Source organism: Eriocheir sinensis, unplaced genomic scaffold (assembly GCF_024679095.1).
Source record: "Eriocheir sinensis breed Jianghai 21 unplaced genomic scaffold, ASM2467909v1 Scaffold617, whole genome shotgun sequence".
NCBI lineage: Eukaryota > Metazoa > Arthropoda > Malacostraca > Decapoda > Varunidae > Eriocheir > Eriocheir sinensis.
The window spans coordinates 35,663-60,364 of NW_026111962.1; the positions used below are offsets into that span (position 1 = coordinate 35,663).

Genomic DNA, 24,702 nt, shown 5'->3' on the forward strand with positions numbered 1-24,702 from the left:
TATAATAAACACGTTTGTATGATTTTTCTTTAATAACCATGTACAGCACCTTGTAAAATCTGCTTATGACCACCCAAAATCTTTTAGTAAAATGTAAAATTACCAGATGAAGATTGTAAATCCATACATCTCTAATAATCCACTGCACAATGCATGAAGCAACACAGATTTCTGACTTTTTGTTACTACACACACACACACACCAGTCCAGTAGGTCAATCAGTAGAGTGCTGTGCTGCAAGGTTTCTCGGCCAAACAGCCGGCGGTTCGAGCCCCGCTCAGGCCGGATTTTTTTCGTTGACTAGGAGTGGTGTGTGGTGTGTGAGGTCCTGGCAGTACCCAGAGATCAACAATAATGAGCATGCACTTGCTCACGTCGTGAGAGTATCTGCTGGCAAAAGCCAGTCCAACTCGTGATCAGGCCTTGGTGAATTACACGCACACACATCACGCTGTATAAGTTGGTAAACAAGTTTGATGAGGTGGATAGAGATGATCTCTTCTTAACTGCAAGAACGCAGGGGTTGAGAGGACATAGGAAGAAACTTAATAAAGGAACCTGTTTGAGTGACCTAAAAAAGTATAGTTTTCCACATAGAAGTGTTAACACATGGAACAGTTTGCGAAAAGAGGTGGTGGAGGCGAACAGTGTCCAACAAATGAAGGAAAGGCTGGATGAATGTAGATATGGAGACGAGACTCTTAGAGCTTAGCTCGGACCAGGTAGACTACAAATAGGTAAATACACACACACACACACACACACACCTGATAGTGACCTGATAGTGGCGAACGGAGTGGAGTATTTGGACAGAGAGGACCTGTGTGTGTGGAACAAGAGAGAAACGAGAGGACATGGAAAGAAGTTGAGGGTGACCATGTGTAGGAGAGATGTGAAAAAGTTTAGCTTCCCAAACAGAAGCATTGAGCAATGGAATAGACTGAAGGAGATGGTGGTTTGTGCAAGAAACATTCATGATTTTAAGAAGTTGGATAAGAGTGGATATAGAGACGGGACAGCCCGAGCGTAGCTCTCTTCCCGCATCGAGATTTGCCGCACAACTATCTATTTGTCTCCCGTACCATCATTAAGATGCAAGAGGCATTAATCGTGTGTCCGGCAGTGACGTACATCTTTTTCTCCACTCACTGGTGTGAGAGAAAGAGGGTCTCCCTCCCTCCCCTCTCTCCTGTGGGGATTGACAGTTTGTATTGCCTTGAACAATTTAGCCTGAAATTTCACCTACATCCTTGTGTTTTTGCCTATTTTTGCTGTATTCCATAATGGATGGAAAACATACAGGTGGCAAAACAATACCAGGAATCTCTGATCTTCATATTGTTGGGCACAGTAATAAAGAAATTTGCAAGCTTAAAAGACTAAAGCTTAGAACAGTGTGAAACTTGATCAACTGATTTAAGGCTGGCGGAGACAGGACGATCACGCTCCTAAGAAACATCCAGAGAAACCAAAACATTTTTTATAGAAGCAGGAACGTGTGAAGATGATAGCTTGACGTCACTCCTTCCCTTAGAACCAGGAAATTGAAAGAACGAAGCAAAACTCTTCTTGGTAATGTGTCGCTACGTACAGTGCAAGAAACTGCAACGTGACCTTGGTTGCAAGTTATTGCGTGCGGAAGAAGCCACCAATAAATGACCTCCAAAGGAAGATGAGGCTTCATTTTGCCCAGCAATGTGAAGATCAGTGATTGTTGGTATTGTTTTGCCTCCTGTATGTTTTTCATCCATTATGTAATCCAACTAAAATGGGGCATGGGGCTCACAACCCTGGAGAGAAGAGAAAGAGGAGACAGGGTGGCGAGCGGGGTGGAGAATCTGGACAGAGAGGACCTGTGTGTGTGGAGCGAGAGAGAAACGAGAGGACATGGAAAGAAGTTGAGGGCGACCACGTGTAGGCGAGATGTGAAAAAGTTTAGCTTCCCAAACAGAAGCATTGAGCTATGGAATGGACTGGAGGAGGTGGTGGTTTGTGCAAAAAACATTCATGATTTTAAGGAAAAGTTGGATAAGAGAGGATATGGAGACAGGACAGCGCCAGCGTAGCTCTATTCCCGTATGTCACAACTAGGTAAATACACATCCATAATGCTAGACCTTAATAATTAGTAAAAAACTACATAATATTCCCTTTTAATTGTTAAAATTTCTACAGTACGTATTTACATGAGTTTGTATATAAGACAAAGAATATAGACAAGTTTTCAAATGTATGCTATGGCTTAAACACCTAAACATCACTCAGCACAGACACTCTTGCTTGTCAAGTGTAAAACAAGACTGCTGCAGATGACTAAAGTGGTGACAATGTGCAATCCCATGATGAGACCTCTCATACCCACATCCCCTCTATTGTACATGCCCTAAATTTACCATACCAGATGACAAGCACAGTGCATTTGGTACAGCACTTACGAGCCAGGATACATAAGAACACAAAACAATGGTTGAATCACATCAAAGAAATCTCCACCATATGTAAACATTCAAACACCACAATCATAGGTAGGCAAAATACTCACGTATCCAAACTCTGTGCAACCAGATGAAACACATGGGCAAAATACATGCACTACAGAGCTGAATCTCCCATTCTACTGGATTTGAAAGGCTCCACAGTACATGCTCACATACATCAGCCTTATTCTCCTACAGTATGACTCAAATATGAAGTCAGTTTGGGTGGGGCCCGAGCCTCTCCACAGCGCAGCTGCATCACCCTCAATACATCACTTTCTCTCTAACATGTCAGTTATTTACTATTTGATATTGTGTAATTAATATCCTGTATACAATGAATGGCAATATAGTGCTATGAATGTTCCTTTCTAGAATAATGGCAAAAAATTGTATAAGTTCCATAACATGCGACATTTTTATTTCCGACATCAGCAGTCAAGTCACTTTCTCCCTCACCTCCATGCTCATTGACAGCTACTCCAACGGCAATCCTTACCCCAGAGGCTTGACATGGTAGTGATGTGGCCACGAACAGACTCCACCCTTACTGACTTCATAGTTGTGTCGAACTATAATGGTCTTACTTCATTCTGCTCAATTTTTAGCAGCCTCCATGTTCATGCAAAGGATCCATAGGTTATTCAACACTACTCTTAATGCCTTCTCTGGTCTAATTATACCATTTCTACCCTCAACTACTATCTCTCACTACCTCCTTACCCCAATTCCCTCATTCATCCTTTTCACATGTCCAAAACACTTCAATCTACATTTCCATGGTGTAAAGGTTTAGCTACAAATCTTTGGGCCCTGGTTCGATCCCTGGTTTTTTTTTTTTTTTTTTTTTTTTTTTTACAGCACAGAGCAACTCAAGGGCAGCAAAAAGATGTAAAAAAAAAGAAGAAGAAGAAGAAGAAGAAGAAAAGCCCGCTAACTGTTGCTCTCGTATAGTGATTAGTACGAAGTGGCCAAAAGAGAGGTCAATTTTGGATGGAGAGGTGTCTTGATACACTCTTCTTGAAAGAGGTCAAGTCATAGGCAGGAGGAAATACAGACAAAGGAAGACTGTTCCAGAGTTTACCAGTGAAGGGGATGAAAGAATTGAGATGCTGGTTAACTCTTGTATAAGGGGTTTGGACAATATAGGGATGAGCATGAGTAGAAAGTCGTGTGCAGCAGGGCTGCGGGAGGGGGGGAGGCATGCAGTTAGCAAGTTCAGAAGAGCAGTCAGCATGAAAATATCGATAGAAGATAGAAAGAGATGCAACATGGCAGCAGAATTTAAGAGGTAGAAGGCTGTCAGTAAGAGGAGGAGAGCTGATGAGACGAAGAGCCTAAGACTCCACTCGGTCCTGAAAAGCTGTGTGAGTGGAGCCCCCCCACACGTGAGATGCATACTCCATACGAGGGCGGACAAGGCCCCTATATATGAAAAGCATCTGTGGGAGGAGAAGAACTGGCGGAGACGATACAGAACGCCCAACCTCGAGGAAGCTGATTTACGGTATAAGAGAGATGTGAAGTTTCCAGTTGAGATTTTGAGCTAAGGATAGACCGAGGATATTTAGTGTTGAAGAAGGTGACAGGTGAGTGTTGTCGAAGAATAGGGGATAGGTGTTTAGAAGATTGTGTCGAGTTGATAGAAGGAGAAATTGGGTTTTTGAGGCATTGAAGGATACAAGGTTCCATTTACCCCAATCGGAAATGATAGCAAGGTCTGAGGTTAAGCATTCTGCAGCCTCCAGTCTGGAGTCTTGTAATTCCTGTTGAGAGGGTCTTCTGTTGAAAGAAGTTGAATAATGCAGAGTGGAGTCATCAGCATATGAGTGGACAGGGCAGTTTGATCATTGATGAATAACAGGAAGAGAGTGGGTGATATAACAGAGCCCTGTGGAACACCACTGTTGACAGGTTTAGGGGAAGAACAGTGATCATCTACCACAGTGGAGATAGAACGGCCAGAAAGGAAACTGGAAATAAAGGAACAGAGAGAAGGATAGAATCCGAAAGAGGCCAGTTTAGAAAGCAAAGACTTGTGCCAGACTCTACTGAAAGCTTTCGATATGTCTAGCAGAACTGAAAAAGTTTCACCGAAACGGCTAAGAGAGGATGACCAAGAGTCAGTTAAGAGAGCAAGAAGATCGCCAGTATAACACACCTTGCGGAACCCATACTGGCAATCAGATAGACGGTCAGAAGTGGAAAGATGCTTGTGAATCTTCCGGATAAGGATTGATTCAAAAGATTTAGATAGACAGGAAAGTAAAGCTATAGGGTGGTAGTTTGAGGGATTGGAACAGTCACCCTTCTTAGGCACAGGCTGTATGAAGGTGTACTTCCCGCAGGAAGGAAAGGTATATGTTGATAGGCAGAGACAAAAGAGTTTGACCAGGCAGGGTGTCAACACGGAAGCACAGTTTTTAAGAACAATAGGAGGCACTCCATCAGGTTCATAAGCCTTCTGAGGGTTCAGGCCAGGGAGGGCATAGAAAACATCGTTCTTAAGAATCTTAATAACAGGCATAAAGGAGTCAGAGGGGGGATGTATTGGAGAAATATGCCCAGAATCGTTCAGAGTGGAGTTTTTACAGAAAGTTTGAAATAGGGGATAGAAAGTGTCTATCTAAAGCTTTTGAATCAATCCTTAACCAGAAGGTTAAAAAGCACCTTTCCTCTTCTGATCTTCTATCTGATCGCCAGTATGGGTTCCGCAAGGGGCATTCTACTGGCAATCTTCTTGCTTTCTTAACTGACTCCTGGTCATCCTCTCTTAGCCATTTCGGTGAAATTTTGTCAGTTGCGCGAGACATATTGAAAGCTTTCGATAGAGTCTGGCACAACGCTTTACTTTCTAATTACCCTCCTATGGATTCTATCCTTCTCTCCGTTCCTTTATCTCCAGTTTCCTTTCCGGCCATTCTATCTCTGCTGTGGTAGACAGTCACTGTTTTTCCCCTAAACCTATCAACAGTGGTGTCCCACAGGGCTCTGTCCTATCACCCACTCCCTTCCTGTTATTCATCAATGATCTTCTTTCCATAACAAACTGTCCTATCCACTCATACGCTGACGACTCCACTCTGCATTATTCAATTCTTTTCGACAGAAGACCCTCGCAACAAGAATTACAAGACTCCAGACTGGAGGCTGCAGAACGCTTAACCTCAGACCTTGTTCTTATTTCCAACTGGGGTAAGAGGAACCTGGTGTCCTTCAACACCTCAAAAATCCAATTTCTTCACCTATCAACTCGACACAATCTTCCAAACACCTATCCCCTATTCTTCGACAACACTCAGCTGTCACTTTCTTCAACACTAAACATCCTCAGTCTATCCTTAACTCAAAATCTCAACTGGAAACTTCACATCTCCTCTCTTACTAAATCAGCTTCCTCAAGGTTGGGCATTCTGTATCATCTCCACCAGTTTTTCTCCCCTGCACAGATGTTTTCCATTTACAAGGGCCTTGTCCACCCCGCTGCACTCGACGTTTTACTCTAGCTCATCCTTATACTGACCAAACCCCTTATGCAAGAGTTAACCAGCATCTCCATTCTTTCATCCCTTTCACTGGTAAACTCTGGAACAGCCTTCCTTCATCTGTATTTCCTCCTGCCTATGACAACCTCTTTCAAGAGGAGTGTATCAAGACACCTCTCCATCCGAAATTGACCTCTCTTTTGGCCACTCTTTACTTTTTGCTTTTTGGAGCAATGATTATCAGGCTTTTTTTCTACACTTTCTTTTTGTTGCCATTGAGTTGTTTCCTGTGCTGGAAAAAAAAAGTTTTGTAACCAACTAGGTACGATATCAGGGGGATAGGTGTAATAACACTGGTAATGAGGTTTAACTACACACTCCCGCAGCAAGTCTTCATCTTGGACACTGGATCAGCATCATTAGTCAATTGAAGACACCAGTGGTAAAAAAAACTAGAACTATCAGGTCACCTTCCACATGGTGTTGCTGCTACAGTATGGTACATGTGTGTATTGTATGGTATAATATATATTACAAGATGGTGTTTATTCAGTAGTGTATGGTAGACATGTACGACAAGTCATGAAACAACCAGCAGGACATCTTAGTAAATTTTGTGAAGGTCAGGGTTTTTTTTTTTTTTTTTTTTTTTTTTCCAAAGATATGACTTAAAAATGGGGTGCATTTTTATGCCAGTGTGGAAAATATGACAAATCATTGCAGTCTACAAAGCTAAACACCTGACAGCAAGTCTCACTTTAGTCTTTTAATCTTTGCAAAGTACATTGGACCAAAGTTGGAAAGGAGAGATGGCAAAACTATCTGACCATACCGCAAGCCCAAGTTGGTGCCTAGCCGATAGAGGAAGCTGAGAGGACGTACGGCATGGGTCAGGTCTCTGTGGAAAAGGAAAATAGATTTGTTTTATCAAAATCAGAAGAAAAAAACTAGTAAGACTCAAAACCTAAGCATATTAATGCAAGAAGTACTCCATGCCACGAACATTAATATTATGGCAAACCTTTAATGATGTCAGAGAGCCCTGTGGCAGACACCATATGTTATCAAGAGGTCTCCTGGTTATGAAAAATCGCTGCTACAGCGTATCCCCTAACTTTAACTTTACCTACATATTTTCTGACAGCAGATTACTGTTAAGTAATATCATGAAAAATCTGAGATACAGAGAAGAGTTTGCAGTAATGAACATCTCTTACTGCGGTGGAGAAAAACAGTGCACTGCTACAAATTCATCAAATCATTTAAGTGTAATGACCCTTTTGTACTACTTTTTAAATTTCTTGGATGTGAAAGCCCCTACGATGCACTGGAAGTGTCAACCTGATGCTAATTACACACTGTTCACAACCATTCCAACTTATAGACAAATCAGACTTAAATGCTGCCATAAGAATGGAACTTGTCTGTGACCAGCAGACTGCCTGCACTACTTTTCTTCAAGGCAAACATTGCTAACCACTGCTATCTCATCTAATATACAATTTCAACTTACACCACACAGCAGTCAATCCTAGTTTCTTGCCATATCTTGGAGAGAGCTAAGTGCACCACCCCATCATTCTGCAGTGGAGAGAGAGTGCAAGTGGAGTACACCACAGACCCCCCTGGCCGAACCATCTGCAGCGCTGACCTACAGGAACAAAGTTAAAGTTTCTGATTCTGAATCTGTTGAATAATGCACAGGACACCAGAGTTGGTGCATAACATGCACATATAGGAGTTGGCTGATGAGGGGAGGGGGAGCGGAGTGCATAGGGACGGAAGTGAATCAAATGTAATTATTAATATTAGGGTGTTGTTGTGAAAGGAAGAGTGTAAAATTTATGAATGAGTCTATTGTGCTGCAATCTAAAGTATTTTTAGGAAGCCTGTCCAAGTCACATATGGTGTGTGGCAAGCAGTGGTGGGCACAGTTCCGTTAATCCACTAACCACTAATTAGCAAAGCTAACTTTTTTGTTAGCTGATTAGCATTTTTACTTACGTTGGAAACAGTTAGCAAACCAATTAGCTTCTGCTAAATGTAGTTGCTCCTCCTGACAAGAAATAAACTTAAAATAAAAAACCTTGATCACCATCTGAGTTTGGCATGCTATACCTTTCTGGAAAGCTCTATGTCTAAGCTATAACCAGGGTTGGAAAAAAGCATGATTTCTTTCTATAAAAAAATTTAAAAAATCAATTTATTTGATTTAAATCAGATTTTTTATCGGCGTCGCAGACACCGATCAACAGATTGTTAATCTTGTTGTTGTTGTTGTTCTCTTCAAGTTTTTTTTTTCCTGGCTTAACCATGCATTGTAGACATGACATTGTATAACAACTTTTGTTAGCCCTGATGAACCCTACAATATGGCATTATAAACAAAATCAGCCAGGTTTTTTTTTTTTTTTTTTTTTTTTTTTACGTCTTGGCCCGTGGCGCCGGTAGGCCTTCATAGTAGTGTCTGATGGTTGGCCCCAGTCCGTTGTGGCACAGGCAAGTGTTTATAGTGGCACCATCTTTACTTTTCAGCATTTTCCATTTTAGACCCCTAGTTGCATAATATAAATTGTTGGGGGTGTGTTGGAGGGTCATGCGACGCCGATCTAGCACAGTTTTTGTGCTATTAACCCGTAGAGTACCGTTGACGCGTCTCATGCGTTAAAAGCGATTTGCAATTATATACCGTTGAGGCATCAAACATGTTTGCAAATTACCATAATTAATCGCAACTGAAAGGACGGTTCCGTGCGCATCTAGACGCTCATATGGGTACAGAGCGTCGACTTGTGAGTCACCCTAGCCTCTCCCAGGCCAATATGCCCCCAGGGGTGACACCGATCCACTGGGAACAAAGCGAAACCCAACGAAATCAAGTCCAAAACAAAGTGAAAACGTCCAATAATCACGGTGAGGTCAGCCGAGTAGTGACCTTGAGCCAGTCACACACACACACACACACACACACACACACACACACACACACATACACACACACATACACACTCTATCACGGTTACAAAGTATTGAATTATGGAACCATTTTCGTATGCACAAAAGGTCGCAAGCCAAGCCGGGCCAGCCATGAGTGGATGGGGGTAGCTGCGGAGCACTTGTGGGCGACAGTGAGTGTAATGAACCTATTTTCCTTGTTACTGGGGTCATTTTGAAGGGATTTAGCCAATAAAAATTTTTTTACTCCCAGTGCGGTACTGGGGGCCACTTTTATATTACATAGGGTAGTACGCTACGGGTTAAACTTGTTTTATTTAAATCTTTTTTTTTTATTTAAATCTTTTTTTTTTTTTTGCATTCTTTTTTGTTTTCACTGATTATTTGTTTCAGTCTTATGAGGCCATTTTCTTGTATTAAACTTTGCCAATGTTAAATGAAACCATAGTTTAATATACATTACCCAAGATGAGTTTTTCACATAAAAATCATAAGTAGGACTAATAGTTTAATTTTTTTATGCTTTTGAATATTTTTCTTGTAAGAGATGGCAATGATTCACTGGTACCTGACTTCCTACAGGACCAGTACAGGATAAGTGCAGGACAAGTAGACTTGATACTTTTCCTGTACAACTGGTTCACATGTTTTTCCACTACACTGGCCGGTGTTGCGAGAAATATTTCCCCGATTAAATTAGTCATTCTGCTGTCCACCACGCACGCGCGTTGTGGGAATACACAGCATTAAAAGTATTAATTTGCCTGGTTTTGTTCTAATCTGTCCGTTTGTGATCTTTGTGAGCGATGAGGGAAATATGGAAACAGTAAGCAAGTTGAACCTCTTTGTGAGCTATTTTGCGGCGGCGGCGGCAGCAGTTTACGTTCAATAGGCATTGAAAAGTCAATCATGATATTAGTGATTTCATGATTTTTAACAGAAAGAGTTAGCAGATTATTTCATAACACACAGAAAACTACCAGAAAAATATGGGTTTGTCCAACTGTCCCACGGGTGACCGCCCTCACTTTAGCAGACGACACCACGTGGATCACAAGCGTGTATTCAGAACTGCCAGCCAATTATTGTAAGGCAGCCGGCTTCAACTGGGGCTTAAAAACGAACTGTTCTTACTTCCCATTTGCTGCCTATTAACAAGGTACGTATTTTGAGATAACAAGAGAGTTAAGTAAAAAAAAATGTGATAACAAGGGAGTAAAGTCGGAAAAAGTCATTATTTTTCACGGGTCGGAACCAGTAAGCGCTTTTACGTGGATTTCAATACCTCGAGTTTCGCGATCCTTGAGTTTAGCGCCATACCTTCGGAATGAAGCAAGCACGAAACTCGAGAGGGTACTGTATATATACATATATATATATATATATATATATATATATATATATATATATATATATATATATATATATATATATATATATATATATATATATATATATATATATATATATATATATATATATATATATATATATATATATATATATATGTATATATATATACACACAGTGCTCCCCCGTCTATCGTGGGGGTTAGGTTCCAGAACCCCCCGCAATAGGAGAAAAGCCATGAAGTAGCGCCCTTATATCTATTTTATTATTTATATATGTTTGAAGGCTTTATAAACCCTCCCCACACTCTTATAAACTTTTCACACACTCTTATTGACCTTTCCCATCATCATCATCATCATTTCATCAACGCCTGCTCCTAGGAGCTTCCACCAAGTGATGGCCACGGCAGAAGAATTTCCAACTTTCTCTATCCAGACACTCCCTCCTTGCCTGCTCAAAGTTTCTCAAATGTGCTCCACTTTGGAGTTCAAGTGGTCCAAGAATTTTACATAGTTGGTAGAGTTAGGTGAGAGATAAACAGCACAGACATATTTAGTAATATGGCTGATGGGAAATAGTGGAATTTTCTGTAGAGGTGAGATATGGGTGTTAAAAGATCACTGACTTACACCAGCAGCTGACTCTGCAGCTCAGGCAACCTTAGTCTTTCCTTGGTCCGTTTGGGGGTGAAAATGCTGTTGTCACTCTCGTGCAGCACATGGCGGTCAGTAAGGCAGGGAGCATCCACCAGCACCTTATCAAAGGCTTCATGCTCCCAAGGCTTGCAGCCATCCCTCTAGTTGAAGCAATATTAAAAATCTTTTGTAAGACAGTCATAATTAACATTTTTCCTTTAAAACTAAATTATTGTGGCAAAGGGTTTTGTGTAATACAAATTTACCGAGATTTGATATCCATATGTAGAATTTCTACTTTTGGATTCTATGAATAAATAATAAAGCACACACAAAGCAAGTTACACAATAGCTGCCCAAACCATCAATGAACTAATAAACATATTATCTAGGCTCTTCATGTAGGAATTTTTTCCCATAGATTTATAAATATTATTTTTTCAGTTTATATTTACATGATTTAACAAAATTTACTCACCTCAGTTACAATGACTGAATCTTGAATTTGGGTCAAATTAGAGGGAATGTATTCCTTTAACACATTCTTTAGTCGTTGTATCCTTCCTTCAGTAACATCATTGCTCACTACCATTCCTTGAGGGGAAAGGAAATCATTCAACTCTTAGTAGCCTCTTAACAGAACTTTTCACAGAACAAAAGAAAGATACATGAATCAATCAATCAATAGGCCTCATCCACTCTATGACACCAAACCTGGGGTTTCCTCTGGGCAAGTGTCCAAGCAGCCCATGACTTCATATCACAAGCACCTCATGGCAGGATCTATCAACTGATAGAGTCACCTTATGACTCAATGGGTAAAAGAGGAAACTAGACATAGAGGGAGAGATGCACCAGCAAAATTGGATTTAATGTTTACAAAAGGGACTAAGATATCAGGAGGGGTGAAATATAAATGCCCATTTGGAAAAAGTGACCATGAAATCCTGGAAGTCCAAATGAATGAAGAACGTCAAGATTAAATTAAAGAAGAACATAAAAATTAGAGAGAACCACACCTCCTACGGGTGGCTGAGGTTGTTTGTTTCATATGTCCGCCACGGTACAAACAATGGATCCGTCATATAGGGAATTAATATCTTTGTAACGCTCCACGTCAGTCCTACATCTGGACCATGCAAGTACAGTTATTGATTGGTAGTTGGAGTTAGGGAATGTTTATCTAACTTGAAACGTGTAATTATTCATGTATCCAACCAATTCATAATTCATTCTGTGAAACCCCATTTAATTTTTCACAGAAGTGTTAAACAAAAGTTTTCAAAAGCTATTCAATAGTCTACATTTGAACCTTTGACTACAGGAGGAAGAACAGTTTAAAAATTGGAAAACATAGATGCAAACAGAAATGATTTATTAAACCTCATGAAGTCACTGGATGGCAAAAAAGGCAATGGGACCAGATGACACATCAGGCCAAGTACTAAAGGAATGTAGAAAAGAACTGATAGATCCAGTTTACGACATAATAAATTACTCAACGAGGACTGGTGCAAAATGGAAAAGGGCCAATGTGATTCCCATAAATAAAAATGGAGACAGAAAAGAACCATTAAATCATAGACTGGTCTCATTCACAGGTGTTTGTAAATTATGTTAAAGAGTAATAAAAAAGAAATGGGTCGACCATCTGGAAAATGAAAAAAATAATGTGACAGCCAGTTTGGTTTATTTTACACTAACTCGGTCTGTTTTTACTCAAGAGTAATTGGCATAGTACAGGAGAGAGATAAATGGGCAGATTGTACACATCTGAATTTAAAAACAGCATTTGACAAAGTACCACATAATAAATTACTGTGGAAATTGGAACATGGAGGAGGAGTGGGGGGAAGTATAAGGAACTGGATGAGGGATTACTTGATGAGCAGAGAAATAAGAATGGTGGCGAGGGATGAAAAGTCAGAGTGGAGAACATCATAACATGCTTAACACTACAGTAGGGGAAAAATTGCTCACATTATGCAAAATTTACAATACACGAACTCACCAGAAACACAATTCTTACATAAATTGAGAGGTGCCTGCATATGATAACAACACAAATGAAGATACAAAAAAGTCTGGTGGCTGCATGAATATGGTTTTGTATGAAGGTAATAATGCACTTCCATTAACAAGAGGTGAGAAATATCACCTATGAGCTGTGGGGACGGACAGAATGATGGGCTTTTCAATACCTTCCAATCAGCACGTTTTGACTTCCCTATAATGCCCCGTTTAGCTGAATTCTTCACATGCACATACACACACACAAAAAAAAATTAAATAAATAAATAAAAAAAAATATATATCAGTCTCAAATCTATAAATCATATTGAAAGAACACTTACATCTAGCTTGAAATTCATTGGAACCTTTTTCATGATAAACAGAGGGTCTTCTGTACACCTACATAAATATAAACGTAGATCACCTGGTAACATAGTCTGAAGAGCCAAGAGTGTCTTTCCTCCTGGTGCAGCACACAGGTCCAGCAGCCTCTCTCCTGGCTGAAGGTCCAAGGCAAGGACTGGAAGCAGGGAGGCTCCATCCATGAGGTAGTGAGTGTACACTTTCATTTGCTGGTCCAGTTTAGGCTAAAAGACAACTTAAATATTGCTTTCGGATGTCAAGGTAGTTATGTATTTGATATCAATACAAAACACAATACACATATGCCACTTAAACAAGAGAAATTAAGTACAGAAACAGTGCACAGCAGGCTGATACATCTCTACACAACATAATTGGAAAACCCAGCTTTACAGTACCCAAGATTCTAGAACTTCATAAAATTTACATGTTGCTTTTATTGTAAAAATACTTATAACATACCTGTGGAAAGTTAGTTATATCCCCTTTTCTAAATGTGAATATCTGGAGTGATGACGGAAGGTTGATGGGTTGCTTCTGGATTTCTCTCTGGAGGCCTATCTCGTCATCCGTCCGGTTGGTGTCAACAAATATGTCTGTCTCCTCCAGCCAATTTTCAAGTCCCTATTAAAAATATAGTAGTGAAACTGTTAAACCATTATCTTCATAAGATTTTACTGTAAAATATTTCTGGGTAGACATATACAGATATATAGCAATTTCAGTGAATGCACTGACCCATGACTATGGATAATTTTCTAATTTTCAATTTCCCTGTGCATCTTTCATGTTGAAACTCAACTTTTCAGACTCCATCATGACCACCAGGTAACTGACTCAAGAGATGGTGATAAGGGGTTAAATGATGATGCCTTGAGCTATAATCTGATCCACTTCACAAAATAGGTCGGAGTTACATGTGGGTGTGTCACTCACTCAAGAATAACCCAATGGGGGGGCACAATTTATGGATTGATAATCATATTTTACAATATGGCAATTAAATCATAACCAAGAAATCTTGTTTGCTGGAGGCAACATATATCAGAAATATAGTCAAACCTCAACATCTGTGGGGTTGAGGTAACGGACACTCATAGATGTTGAAGATCCAAGGAAATCTGTTGGACCCTTTAACCCCTTCAGTACAGTGACTCCTATGTCGCCATAATGCAGCCTCAGTACAATATATGGTGATGCCTATGTCAGTGTCATAAAGCCTATAACCCTGCTAGTCTACCATATAAGCAACAGGCTTTAAAAACTTTTCATGGCTTTATTTATAATATACTATACATATGAAAAATTATTACAGTGGTCTTTCATTCAGTGCAGGAATTTGGTCAGAAATCCCGTCATGTTGGACAAAATTAGCATTGAAAAAACAAAATAACCCATGGAAAAATTTGTTTTGTCAGAATTTATGAAAAATACACTTCCTTAATCCTCGATATCCTGGATATTAGATTTCCCAGACAAAATCCAGGGTCCAGCCAGACATATGCTTGGTCAAGTCCAGGAACCAAAATAGAACCCAAGTAAAAAATTAGGGTATGGCTAAGTCTGACAGTTGACAGACATATGCCTAGCCGATTCCACATCTGCAACACTCTTATTTATTTCTGCTCCTATGTAATGGGACCAGATGTGCCCTCTTCCATTGCACTGGGACTTCCCTGGTCTCGATTGAACAACTTATCTTCAGCAAGATGGAATCTCCAGTAAGTCATCATTGCTTTAGCGGCTTAGCCCCACAGCAACCACTAGTGTGGTTACTGTATGAAGGTGTGGAAGGTGGTGGCAAGGTGTGTGGTGAGCTGCGGGCACTTTGGCTGGCTACACAAGTGTTCAAGAAAACACATTGATACCCAAATCTATAATTTGATATCTACAGCAGTGGGTCCCAAATTTTTTCTGGTCGTTACCTACTTTTCATACATGATCCTTGTCCATGGTCCCCCCCTCAACCATAACCCATGACTACAGTGACTGTCTACAGTCCTGCACTCATAAGGCCCATATAAAAACAGCTCTAGCAAATCCTGTAATTTTATTGATTCCACAGACCAAAAAAAATGGGACGTATTACTCTTGTGTCTTGCAGCAAGTCATTTCACAAACCTGCGCTGAACCTGTAAGTTCCCTCCACTGGCTGCCTACCCACTAAACTCCTTTGGTTTTATCTGTACATAGCCTCAGTTTATGGCCTCCTGCATTCTGCTACATGGCCCCCCAGGGGGCATGGCATACCCCGAGTTCGGGAACCACTGATCTACAGGCTACTCAGAAGATATTTAAAACTGTCGATGTTAAATTAAATATGTTGATGTTTAACTGTACCTTGAGTTTGGTCGCTGGAACATGGTCATGCAGGACGCTTGATCCTTCTGGTCCCACATCTGAAGGTAGAACAACTCGGCTGTTAAGGTCTAAATCATGACTTCCAGCAGGGTCCTGGGCCAGTGCTCGACGGCGGTACTCTTCAGGGTAGTGACTGTGAGATTCCTCTTTTGCTCTGACAGCTAACTCATCATCATCAAGCTGTTGAACTAAAACAAATAAGTTTAGGGGTACACAAGATGGTGATAATAAGTTGTCTGGTGGGTAGACAAAGGTAAAGGTATAGTTGGGGCCATATGCTATAGGTGCACATGGCTGCAGTGCTCATCTCCGTCACATTGGCCCTTGAGCCTGTGGTGAATACGAATCCATTACCCCAGGACACAGGGCCAGTGTGACATCCAGGTTATCACAGTTTATCTTCCCCTGGTTTCCCCAGATACCCATTAACTGACAAGCCTGTAAGGGAGTATGAACAGCTGGGTGAGCTGCACACCAAATAAGCTGAGATTCAAACTCAAGCCCAAAAATGCATAGCTAGCCAAGCTAACCACTGCAAAAACAGGTGATGGGATAATGGATTAGAATTTTAGAAGGCAGATGGAATTGTTGAGACAGCAAAGGAGTTCAATCCTACCCTATGAGTCATCAGTTTTCTTGTTTTCCTCATCCCCAATCCATGCCTAACCCCTAACCTACGGACAAGTTGGCAAGAATCATCCTCTCAGTACAGGGTTTTTCATGAAAAACTGACTCATCATTTCAGTGCCTTATTTCCTCTAATATTCAGTCTTGAATCATGAAACAAATACCACTTGAAGTGCTAAATTGTCTACAATGTTGCTACAAATAGTTTGCACAGGTTTTCTCAGCAGATGGCATTCATGTCTCACTATCGGCAGCAGCGATACAGTGTTTGTCATCTCTTTTTCAACTCTCCATCTCCAGTTGCTCTAAAATATTATACTACTACTTGTTATTTATGTTCATATTTGATTCTAGTACATACTGTATTTAAATACGAATGTACAGTCACAGTACAGCTGCTGAACAGCACAAACCAACAATAAACAAACGGCAGGTGCAGACATATCAACGTGGTGGGTGTTGCACAAAATGACTGAGGGACGGAATCTGATGTATGGCCGGATTTCCTTTTTGATACCTGGACTTGGCCAGGCATGTGTCTGACAACTGCCAAACATAGCTGGACCACAGATTTTTGGCAGAGACTTCTAATTTCAATGCCTGAACATGATCGGACACATATCCAGCAATCACCCAACCCTGCATTTTGTCCAGGAAATGCTAACTAACTGTGAACATACGCCAGGGGGTGCATTGCTTCACTCACCTGCCAACTCCACCCTCGGTATTCAACCCAGGAAAGCCTCCACACAGCTTCTCTTCCCATTCTAAGCCCCTCCAAGGATCAATCAACTTTCCCCAGCCATGAGTTATGTGGGCATCCCCTTGGTCTCCTCCACTCCACTTGGGAAATCCAATATCTGGAAAATGGAGGACTGAGTGTATTGTCTCATCCTTGCCAATTTGAACATCCTGGTGTGGCACAACACTTGATATCTTTACAAAACTATCTGGCACCCAGTCTAATTTGTACTTTTTGTTGTGTGAGTACAAACAGAAGTGGCTCAAACACTTCCAAATCCTAGGAAATGATGTAATATGCTGCAAACAGCCACAATAGTTTGGCGAGGATGTGGGCTCGTTTTTTTTTTTTTTTTTTTTTTTTTTTTTTTACATCTCCGCCTGTAGCGCCAGTAGGCATTCTTCACGGGCCAGGTGGTCAGCCCAACCCCATCATAGCGCAGGCAATTTTTATAGTGGCGCCAGTTGTGCACCCACCAAAAGAGCAAGTGATGTCCAAGCACTGGTTTGTTTTTGTTTTGATGCAGGCTGTGATGTCATGAGCAAACTATCTATTACTATCTACTACCAGAGTTGCAGATGCAATGGTTTTGTCATGAGTAGATGAAGAGTAACACTACTTCCAACTCCTGTGCTGCAAGTCCCAATGCTCATGTGTCTGTTTGACTGCTTATAGCCCTTGGTTATAAGCAACTGTTTGGCTGTATACATCTATATTGGCTATAAGCAACTCTGTTTGGTTAGCTATAAGCAACTCCTTGGTCAAAAGGCTGGAAATCTTTGCAAGCGCATGTGCGTCGCCCGCCGTTCCAGAGACGAGAGCACCCAAGCACCACCCATCAGTTGGGGGGAACTGGATCTTTCACCAAATGTTATGGGGCAAAGTACAATATGCTTGTTTTTACCATCCACTTCACTGCCCAATATTCTTCCTAAGTTCCTAGCACTATTGTCTCTATCCTTTCGATATTACTATACAACTCTGGCATGATTTTCTCTCCTCACTCTTCCCATGACATCTAATTCAGTACCTCTCTTGCACTTCATTTCTTATATTGTAGACACTTCACACATTGCATGTTTCTTAGCATGTACATGAATATCCCTTCCTTTTACCCTAAATCTTCTTTACTCATACCAAGGTAATGTTAAGTTTCAGCTAGCAGATTCAGTTCCAAAGCTATCATGGGTATCCTTGGCTGTATCCATCAGTCTCCCTTTTATCAATCAGCATTTCCATCACTTCAGCAACTTTCCTTCCTTTCTTTGCCTCATTTTCAATGGATTTCAAGAAAATCTACAATAAGTTTGAGACCACTGAAAAAAAAGCTGAGTGTATTTGATTTGTGCTTTTTTAGCATGACTCAACCTCTCTGGTGCAAAGGTTAGCACCCCTAGCAAGGTGAAACCAGATTGGCAGGTCCGTTTTGGCATTGGCTCCCGTGGGTCCTTTCCTCCCCTCTGCTCTGTCACACAGCATAACATCTATTTTTTCCTCTCATATGTTACTTATAGCTAACATATGAGAGGAAGAGATAGGTGTTGGGACTGTGTGGCAGAGCAGAGAAGAGAAAATGACCAGTGGGAGCCAATGCCACAACAGACTCACCAATTTGGTTTCACTATAGGCAATTGAATAGCAGCCCACCCAGATGTTCATCCTCCTTTTTCGCCCTTAGTACCGGGTAGGCCTTCTTGATGGGGCTTGCTGGTTGGCCTCAACCTGTAATAGCAGTTAAGTGTTTTATAGTGGTGCCATACTGCTTGGCTCATGATGCCCCACAGAGCTCATCTTTGATCCTCTAGAGAGCTTATCTAAAGTGCAGGTCTATAGGGGGTCTTCAGGGCAGCAGTCTTCACAGATGTTGGTCCATAAATGTGTACCTGGGAAAACCTGGGGAAAGTAAACTGTGGTAAACCAGATATCACACTAGCCCTGGGTCCCAGAGTAATGGGACACAAACTAATGGGAAAGAGGTACTGGGACACACTCACCACAGGCTCAAGGATTTATGGGACGGAGATGAGCACCAAGGTCATGCATAGCTTTAGCATGTGCCCCCAACTTTCCCTTTGCCAAAGACAATTTCTTCAGAATCATTTTTAAAAAATAGATGACTTCAAAAACATGGCATGCATTATTAATCAATTATATAATTAATGCAGCTTCTACTTTTCATGTCTTCAGTGTACCTCCATGAGTGATGGCCTGACTGACACGGTAGCCTTCATGTGGTCATCTTGGCCTTGGGAATCACAAACATCTGCTTCTGATGAACTCTGGCTTGCCTCTTCAGTTTTCATGTGCTTAACAAAATGTGAATATCTCTGTCTGATGTCTGCAGCTCCAAAATTCTGTATAAAACAGTAACATGAGATCTGAGTCACCTTTTCTTTAACTAGTACAGCTCTCAACCACTATCCAGTGGTTCACAATGGTAATTCATTTAAGAATGTTTAGATTTTAGATTTTCTTTTTTATATCCACAGATTTTTCTCCACATTATATTTCTCAAATACATTAAAAAATACAGCCAAATATTTCCTTTATTGTTGCTTCCTATTTTTGTTTTTTATTTTTCTATTTGAATTTTAGGTTCTTTTGAGTGTTTTGTGGCATTATTTGTTGTGCAAATGAATCATGACCATAATATGACCATGGCAATTGTGTAAATATCAGTATTATTCACATGCAGATATCTTATTTCTTGCTTAACCAACTACTCTTCCAATGCCATATATAATTTCTATTTATCTTTAAATAGTAATGGGTGCAGGGATATAAACTGTGAAAATACTCATGAAATTTGTGAGCTAACCCATGCGGCAGCAGACAGCATACACCTGAGGCTCTCCTCCGCAGCTGCCTCCACAGCTATTAACAACAATGGCGCAGCACAAAGCATATTGCACTTATTCATCGTAAAAACACATTAAAAAGATTTAAGCAAACTCGATTTATCCTAACCTGACTATATATAACTTAACAAAACCTGCACTCAACCACAGATTCAATATTAGCCAATATGTAACCTATCAGTGGATCGATTGACATGGTCATGTTATAACTATTTTAATTTGCCGACAAATAATAAATCAAAACACTATAATGAATTAAAAAAGTCAAATTGAAGAAAACACCAAAAATAGGAAGTGCCAATAAAGGAAATAACCGAAATGGTAAAAATGTAGCAGGAGTAGGCATATTATTATCAAGACACTAATTATGTTTTCATGGGCAAAATATGACTACTTTTTTTTTGCGGAGATAGTTTTTTTCTGTACAAACCAGAAAAAAAACTACTTTTAGGGGGGTACGTATATCAGAGTACTATGGTTCCCCGTAGCACACTCCGCCCCGCTCTGCCGTTCACACCTGTTTTCTATGCAAGTGAGCGAGCGAGTGAGGTTTCTTTTTCTCTCAATAGCAACAAATTATTTTTAAACTACATTAGTAAAAAGTGGCGGACAAATACCGCCACCCGTTTTAGGGTGGTTAGCGACTGGGGTGACAAGGCATATACATACATACATTTGTTTTGGTGGTGGCAGCAGCGGAAGCAGCCATTGGGAGGTAAGCAGTGTCACCAACGATCCAACGCTTGGTTGGCGATTAGCCCATGCATTTGAGACCAGGTCCACCAATTTTTTTTTTTTTTTTTTTTTTTTTTTTCAGAACACACACCTTTACCAGTGTCACCAACGATCCAACGCTTGGTTGGCGATTAGCCCATGCATTTGAGACCAGGTCCACCAAGCTTGTTTTTTTTTTTTTTTTTTTTTTTTTTTTTTAGAACACACACACCTTTAATACCCAGCCCTCAGCACAGCAGCTGTTGGGCTGCGTGTTCTAAAAAAATTAAAAAATAACCACGTGTGGTGGACCTGGTCTCACATGCGTGGGCTAATCACTAACCAATCATACCATTGCTTACCAAGCGTACCATCGCTAACCGGATTGTTGGCAACACTGCTCACATCCCAATGGCCGCTGCCACCACCAAAACAAATGTATGTATATGCCTTTTCACCATAGCTGGGCGTTATCGCGATAAGTTATCGCGATACTTTATCGCTGATAACAAAATCAGATTATCGACCATCCCCTACTTATCTAAATATATATCGGTATCTTCGTCACTTTTGTAACCAAACTAGCGATAATCGCTACTTTTTTTCCGCCTCTCAGAATAAAACGTTGTCTCCCTACTGCGCATGCGTGGCCCGGTGTTGTATGAAAAAACTTCAGGGTATGAAATATCTTCGGTGATGAGATTTCATACTTAGATCATGAAAATTAAAACACTTGGTTATTTTTTTATGCTACTCACAAATCAATATATCATAGAGAAAAATCATTTAACTTTGCCCCCAAAATGATTATTCACTGCCTCAAATTTGATATTCCATATTCGTTTGTGACCATGCCATGATACTGAAGGCACCCGATGTGTTATTTGGTGTCCCATCGTCAAAAGCGCCATTGTTTACAAACACTGGTCTCTCGTGAACTGCGCATGCTCAGACCATTCAGTGTAGACCTGTACAGTCTCACAATGCTTTTTTAACACATTAAGAGTTGCTGGAAAGCTGAATCAAACATACAGTACCACCATCCTCGCTGTTTCTAGAACGACGTACACTCTGTACATATAAATACAACTCGTACAGAGTGTCGTTCTAAAAACAGCGAGGATGGTGGTAGTGGTACTGTATGTCTGATTCAGCCTTCCAGCAACTCTTAATTACGGTTTAAAAGCTTTGTGAGACTGTACAGGTCTACGCTTGCTGGTCTGAGCATGCACCGTTCACGAGAGACCAGTGTTTGTAAACAATTTTTGACGGTGGGGACGCCAAATAACACAACACCGGTTCAGGCATTTCTAGTATTACCGTCCATATGTACGTGCCAACATGTGGTTTAAAGGTTTTGTAAGTTTCCTAAAATACAGATAATGAAAATTTTAATTCATCAATGTTGTTCTATCTGAAATATCAATATAGTATCGTTTTCGCCTATCGGACTTATCGCTAGCTAGTATCGGAATTGTGGATTTATATCGGGTATCGGTTATTGGTTATCGCCTATATTTGTGTCTCTAGTTAACGAATATCGGTTATCGCCGTTATGGTTTTTCATTATCAGTTATCGGTTATCGGGAATAAGGTTTTCTGTTATCATGCCCAGCTATGCTTTTCACTACCATTGCTAACCACCCTAAAACAGGTGGCATTTGTCCGCCACGTTTTACTAAGGTATCCTATGTATACAAAGGGTTTTGTGAAAGTTTGGAAGAAAACAGACCAAAATTAAGGCGCCGGAGTTATACTGGACCTTTACCCTAATGGCTAATGGGAGGGGGGAGGACTTTGCCCCCGCTCGACCCCCCCAACCCTTTGAACATATGTTTTAGACCATTTCCAATGCTCAATAGCTTAATTTGCATACACTGAGGTATAAACAATATAGAATATATGTCCCTTGGGTATTATTCTGTATTGTCACCACTTTCACACCCACGAATGCCTTGGTGCTCTATGAAGGGTTCAGTGTCCATACAACACGTTGCCGCATTGCTTTGCCGTTGGAAATCACTCGTTCTTGTGATATAAAGGCATATACATACATTTGTTTTGGTGGCGGCGGCAGCCATTGGGAGTTGAGTACTGTTGCCAACGATCCGGCTAGTAATGGTACGCTTAGTTAGCAATTAGCCCACGTATTTGAGAGCAGGTCTTAGAACACGCACCTTTACCTAATACTATACCCGGCCCAAACCTTCACAAAACCCTTTGGGTAAAGGTGCGTGTTCTAAAAAAATAAAAAATAACCACGCGTGGTAGACCTGGTCTCACATGCGTGGGCTAATCGCTAACCAAGCGTTGGATCGTTGGCAACACTGCTCACCTCCCAATGGCCGCCGCCACCACCAAAACAAATGTACCGTATGTATATGCCTTTTCACTACCTTTACCACTTTGTTTTATTTCCAACGGCAAAGCAATACGGCAATGTGTTGTAGGGACACTGAACCCTTCATAGAGCACTAGGCGTTCGTGGGTGTGAAAGTGGTGACAAAATAGAATAATACCGTCCCTTGTGCTTCACAGACCACACCTACTCCTCCTACATATTAACCAAGGAAATAAATACCCAAATAAGCAGCAACTTACATGGAAGTCTTCAATGGTGCTTTGGCAGTCAGCAAAATTGTTGAGAACGGATACATACTTCTGTTTGGAGAGAAGGGCAAGGCGAATGGATGGCCAGCGGTTCTGGTAGACAGGGGAAAGGGCAGTGTCAAAGTACTCCAGTGCTCGCCCTGTATTTGTAATCTTGGCGACCTAAGAAATAATTGTTACAAGTGAGAACTTTTAAAATATATCCCCAATTAATTTCAACATTCAACTATATCATAGTGGAGCTTCATATGAATAAACATGCTCATTTTTATGTGCAAGAATTAACGGGATAGGTATCATAAATCTCTATTAATGATTACATGTTAAGTTCTCTTCAACACAAAATAGTATATAATGCGACGAAATTCTTTTATATTAGTGATACTGATACCATCTCTAATAAAAATCTACCTTCTTTTTAAAACGCTTTTGACAGTAGTAGAAGAGCCTGCTGTCTCTTCTCAAACTGAAAGTAATACATAGCATGTTGCTTTTCCTTCCTTAAACGTGGTCAACAGTCAGTGGGGGCCGCACAGCCTTCCCAGACAGTGCACCATGCACGTCCCTGGCAGTCCCTGGCGCTCGTGCACACCCGCCGGCCCGCTCATGCGTCTCGTGTTGACGTCGCTTACTTACCGTTGACTGAATGTGGCCCAGGAAGAGATTTCCTGTACAATTTCCTCAAATTTCTAAACAAATGTCCTCGAGAAGGTGAAAAACGGAAAAAATATCGATGTGATAAACCTAGACTTTTCAAAGGCGTTTAAATTAACAAAGTGATTGATTGATTGATAGTTTATTGTTGCAGGTAAACAGTGGATCATGAATGAAGTTCTTCTCCATAAATTAAAAAAGATGGGTATCGGAGGGAAGATTGGTACATTAGGTCCATACTTTTCTTACTGGAAGAAAGCAAACGTACGGTCGATCATTGTGGAAGGAGTCTAAGGAGGAGGTGGTAATACAGACCACTTTTTTTTTCAGGCGAAAACACCAATTTTAAAGGGAAAATTGCATCAACAACCGTCATATAAGTATTGGAAAATTTTATCCTCTTAACACATTCAAAGTTATATGTGAGAAAAACTAAATAATTCAAATGCTACAGCTTTTTATTCAATAAGATCCAAAAAAAGTGGGTCGTAGAAAGTGGCCCGGTGGTAATTAAATATGCGAACAAGTGCATGCATGGGTGGTAAATATGAAACAATTTAGAAAATAACAAAATAATATAGCTATATTCATTTTAGGGAATACATAAATAAAACTTTTACAGTGAAAAGGAAAGTTTAAGAACAGCAGAAGTCGATCACAAATGGAAAAATCAGTTACTATCAATCAATCAATCAATCAATCAATCACTATGGCCTGCTACGCAAGACACGAGCCCGTTCCCGGCACGCCAGCACACACTGAACCAATAGTTCTCCTCATTTTGACATTGTGATTTTTTTCATATGAGGTCTTTAAAGCCTCCTTGTACGGAGAGGAAGTCAAGAGATGGTTTC

The 24,702-nt window shown here is 40.6% G+C and overlaps 1 protein-coding gene across 2 annotated transcripts; it reads right to left on the bottom strand.

Moving 5' to 3' along the window:
- Positions 1 to 2,142: 2,142 nt before the first annotated feature.
- Positions 2,143 to 23,830, bottom strand: LOC126993457 (5-methylcytosine rRNA methyltransferase NSUN4-like). Of its 2 annotated transcripts, none has more exons than XM_050852595.1 (10): positions 23,606 to 23,830; positions 23,186 to 23,287; positions 19,205 to 19,366; positions 15,623 to 15,823; positions 13,745 to 13,906; positions 13,344 to 13,506; positions 11,385 to 11,500; positions 10,901 to 11,067; positions 7,477 to 7,614; positions 2,143 to 6,861 (listed from the first exon to the last, which is right to left on the bottom strand). In XM_050852595.1, exons 1-10 carry the CDS (start codon positions 23,678 to 23,680, stop codon positions 6,717 to 6,719), a joined length of 1,431 nt encoding a protein of 476 aa, XP_050708552.1. In that variant the 5' UTR covers positions 23,681 to 23,830; the 3' UTR covers positions 2,143 to 6,716. The 2 variants fall into 2 exon arrangements, with proteins under 2 accessions (XP_050708552.1, XP_050708551.1); XM_050852594.1 differs by having other exon boundaries at positions 23,186 to 23,356; positions 23,606 to 23,825.
- Positions 23,831 to 24,702: the final 872 nt, after the last annotated feature.

Coding starts and splice junctions, on each gene's coding strand:
- LOC126993457 (XM_050852594.1), bottom strand. CDS start 23,680: ATGCTATGTATTACTTTCAGTTTGAGAAGAGACAGCAGGCTCTTCTAC. Junction 13,507..13,744: donor ATATAACTAACTTTCCACAG/GTATGTTATAAG, acceptor GTTGTCTTTTAG/CCTAAACTGGACCAGCAAAT. Junction 6,862..7,476: donor AGGATTGACTGCTGTGTGGT/GTAAGTTGAAAT, acceptor CCTTTTCCACAG/AGACCTGACCCATGCCGTAC.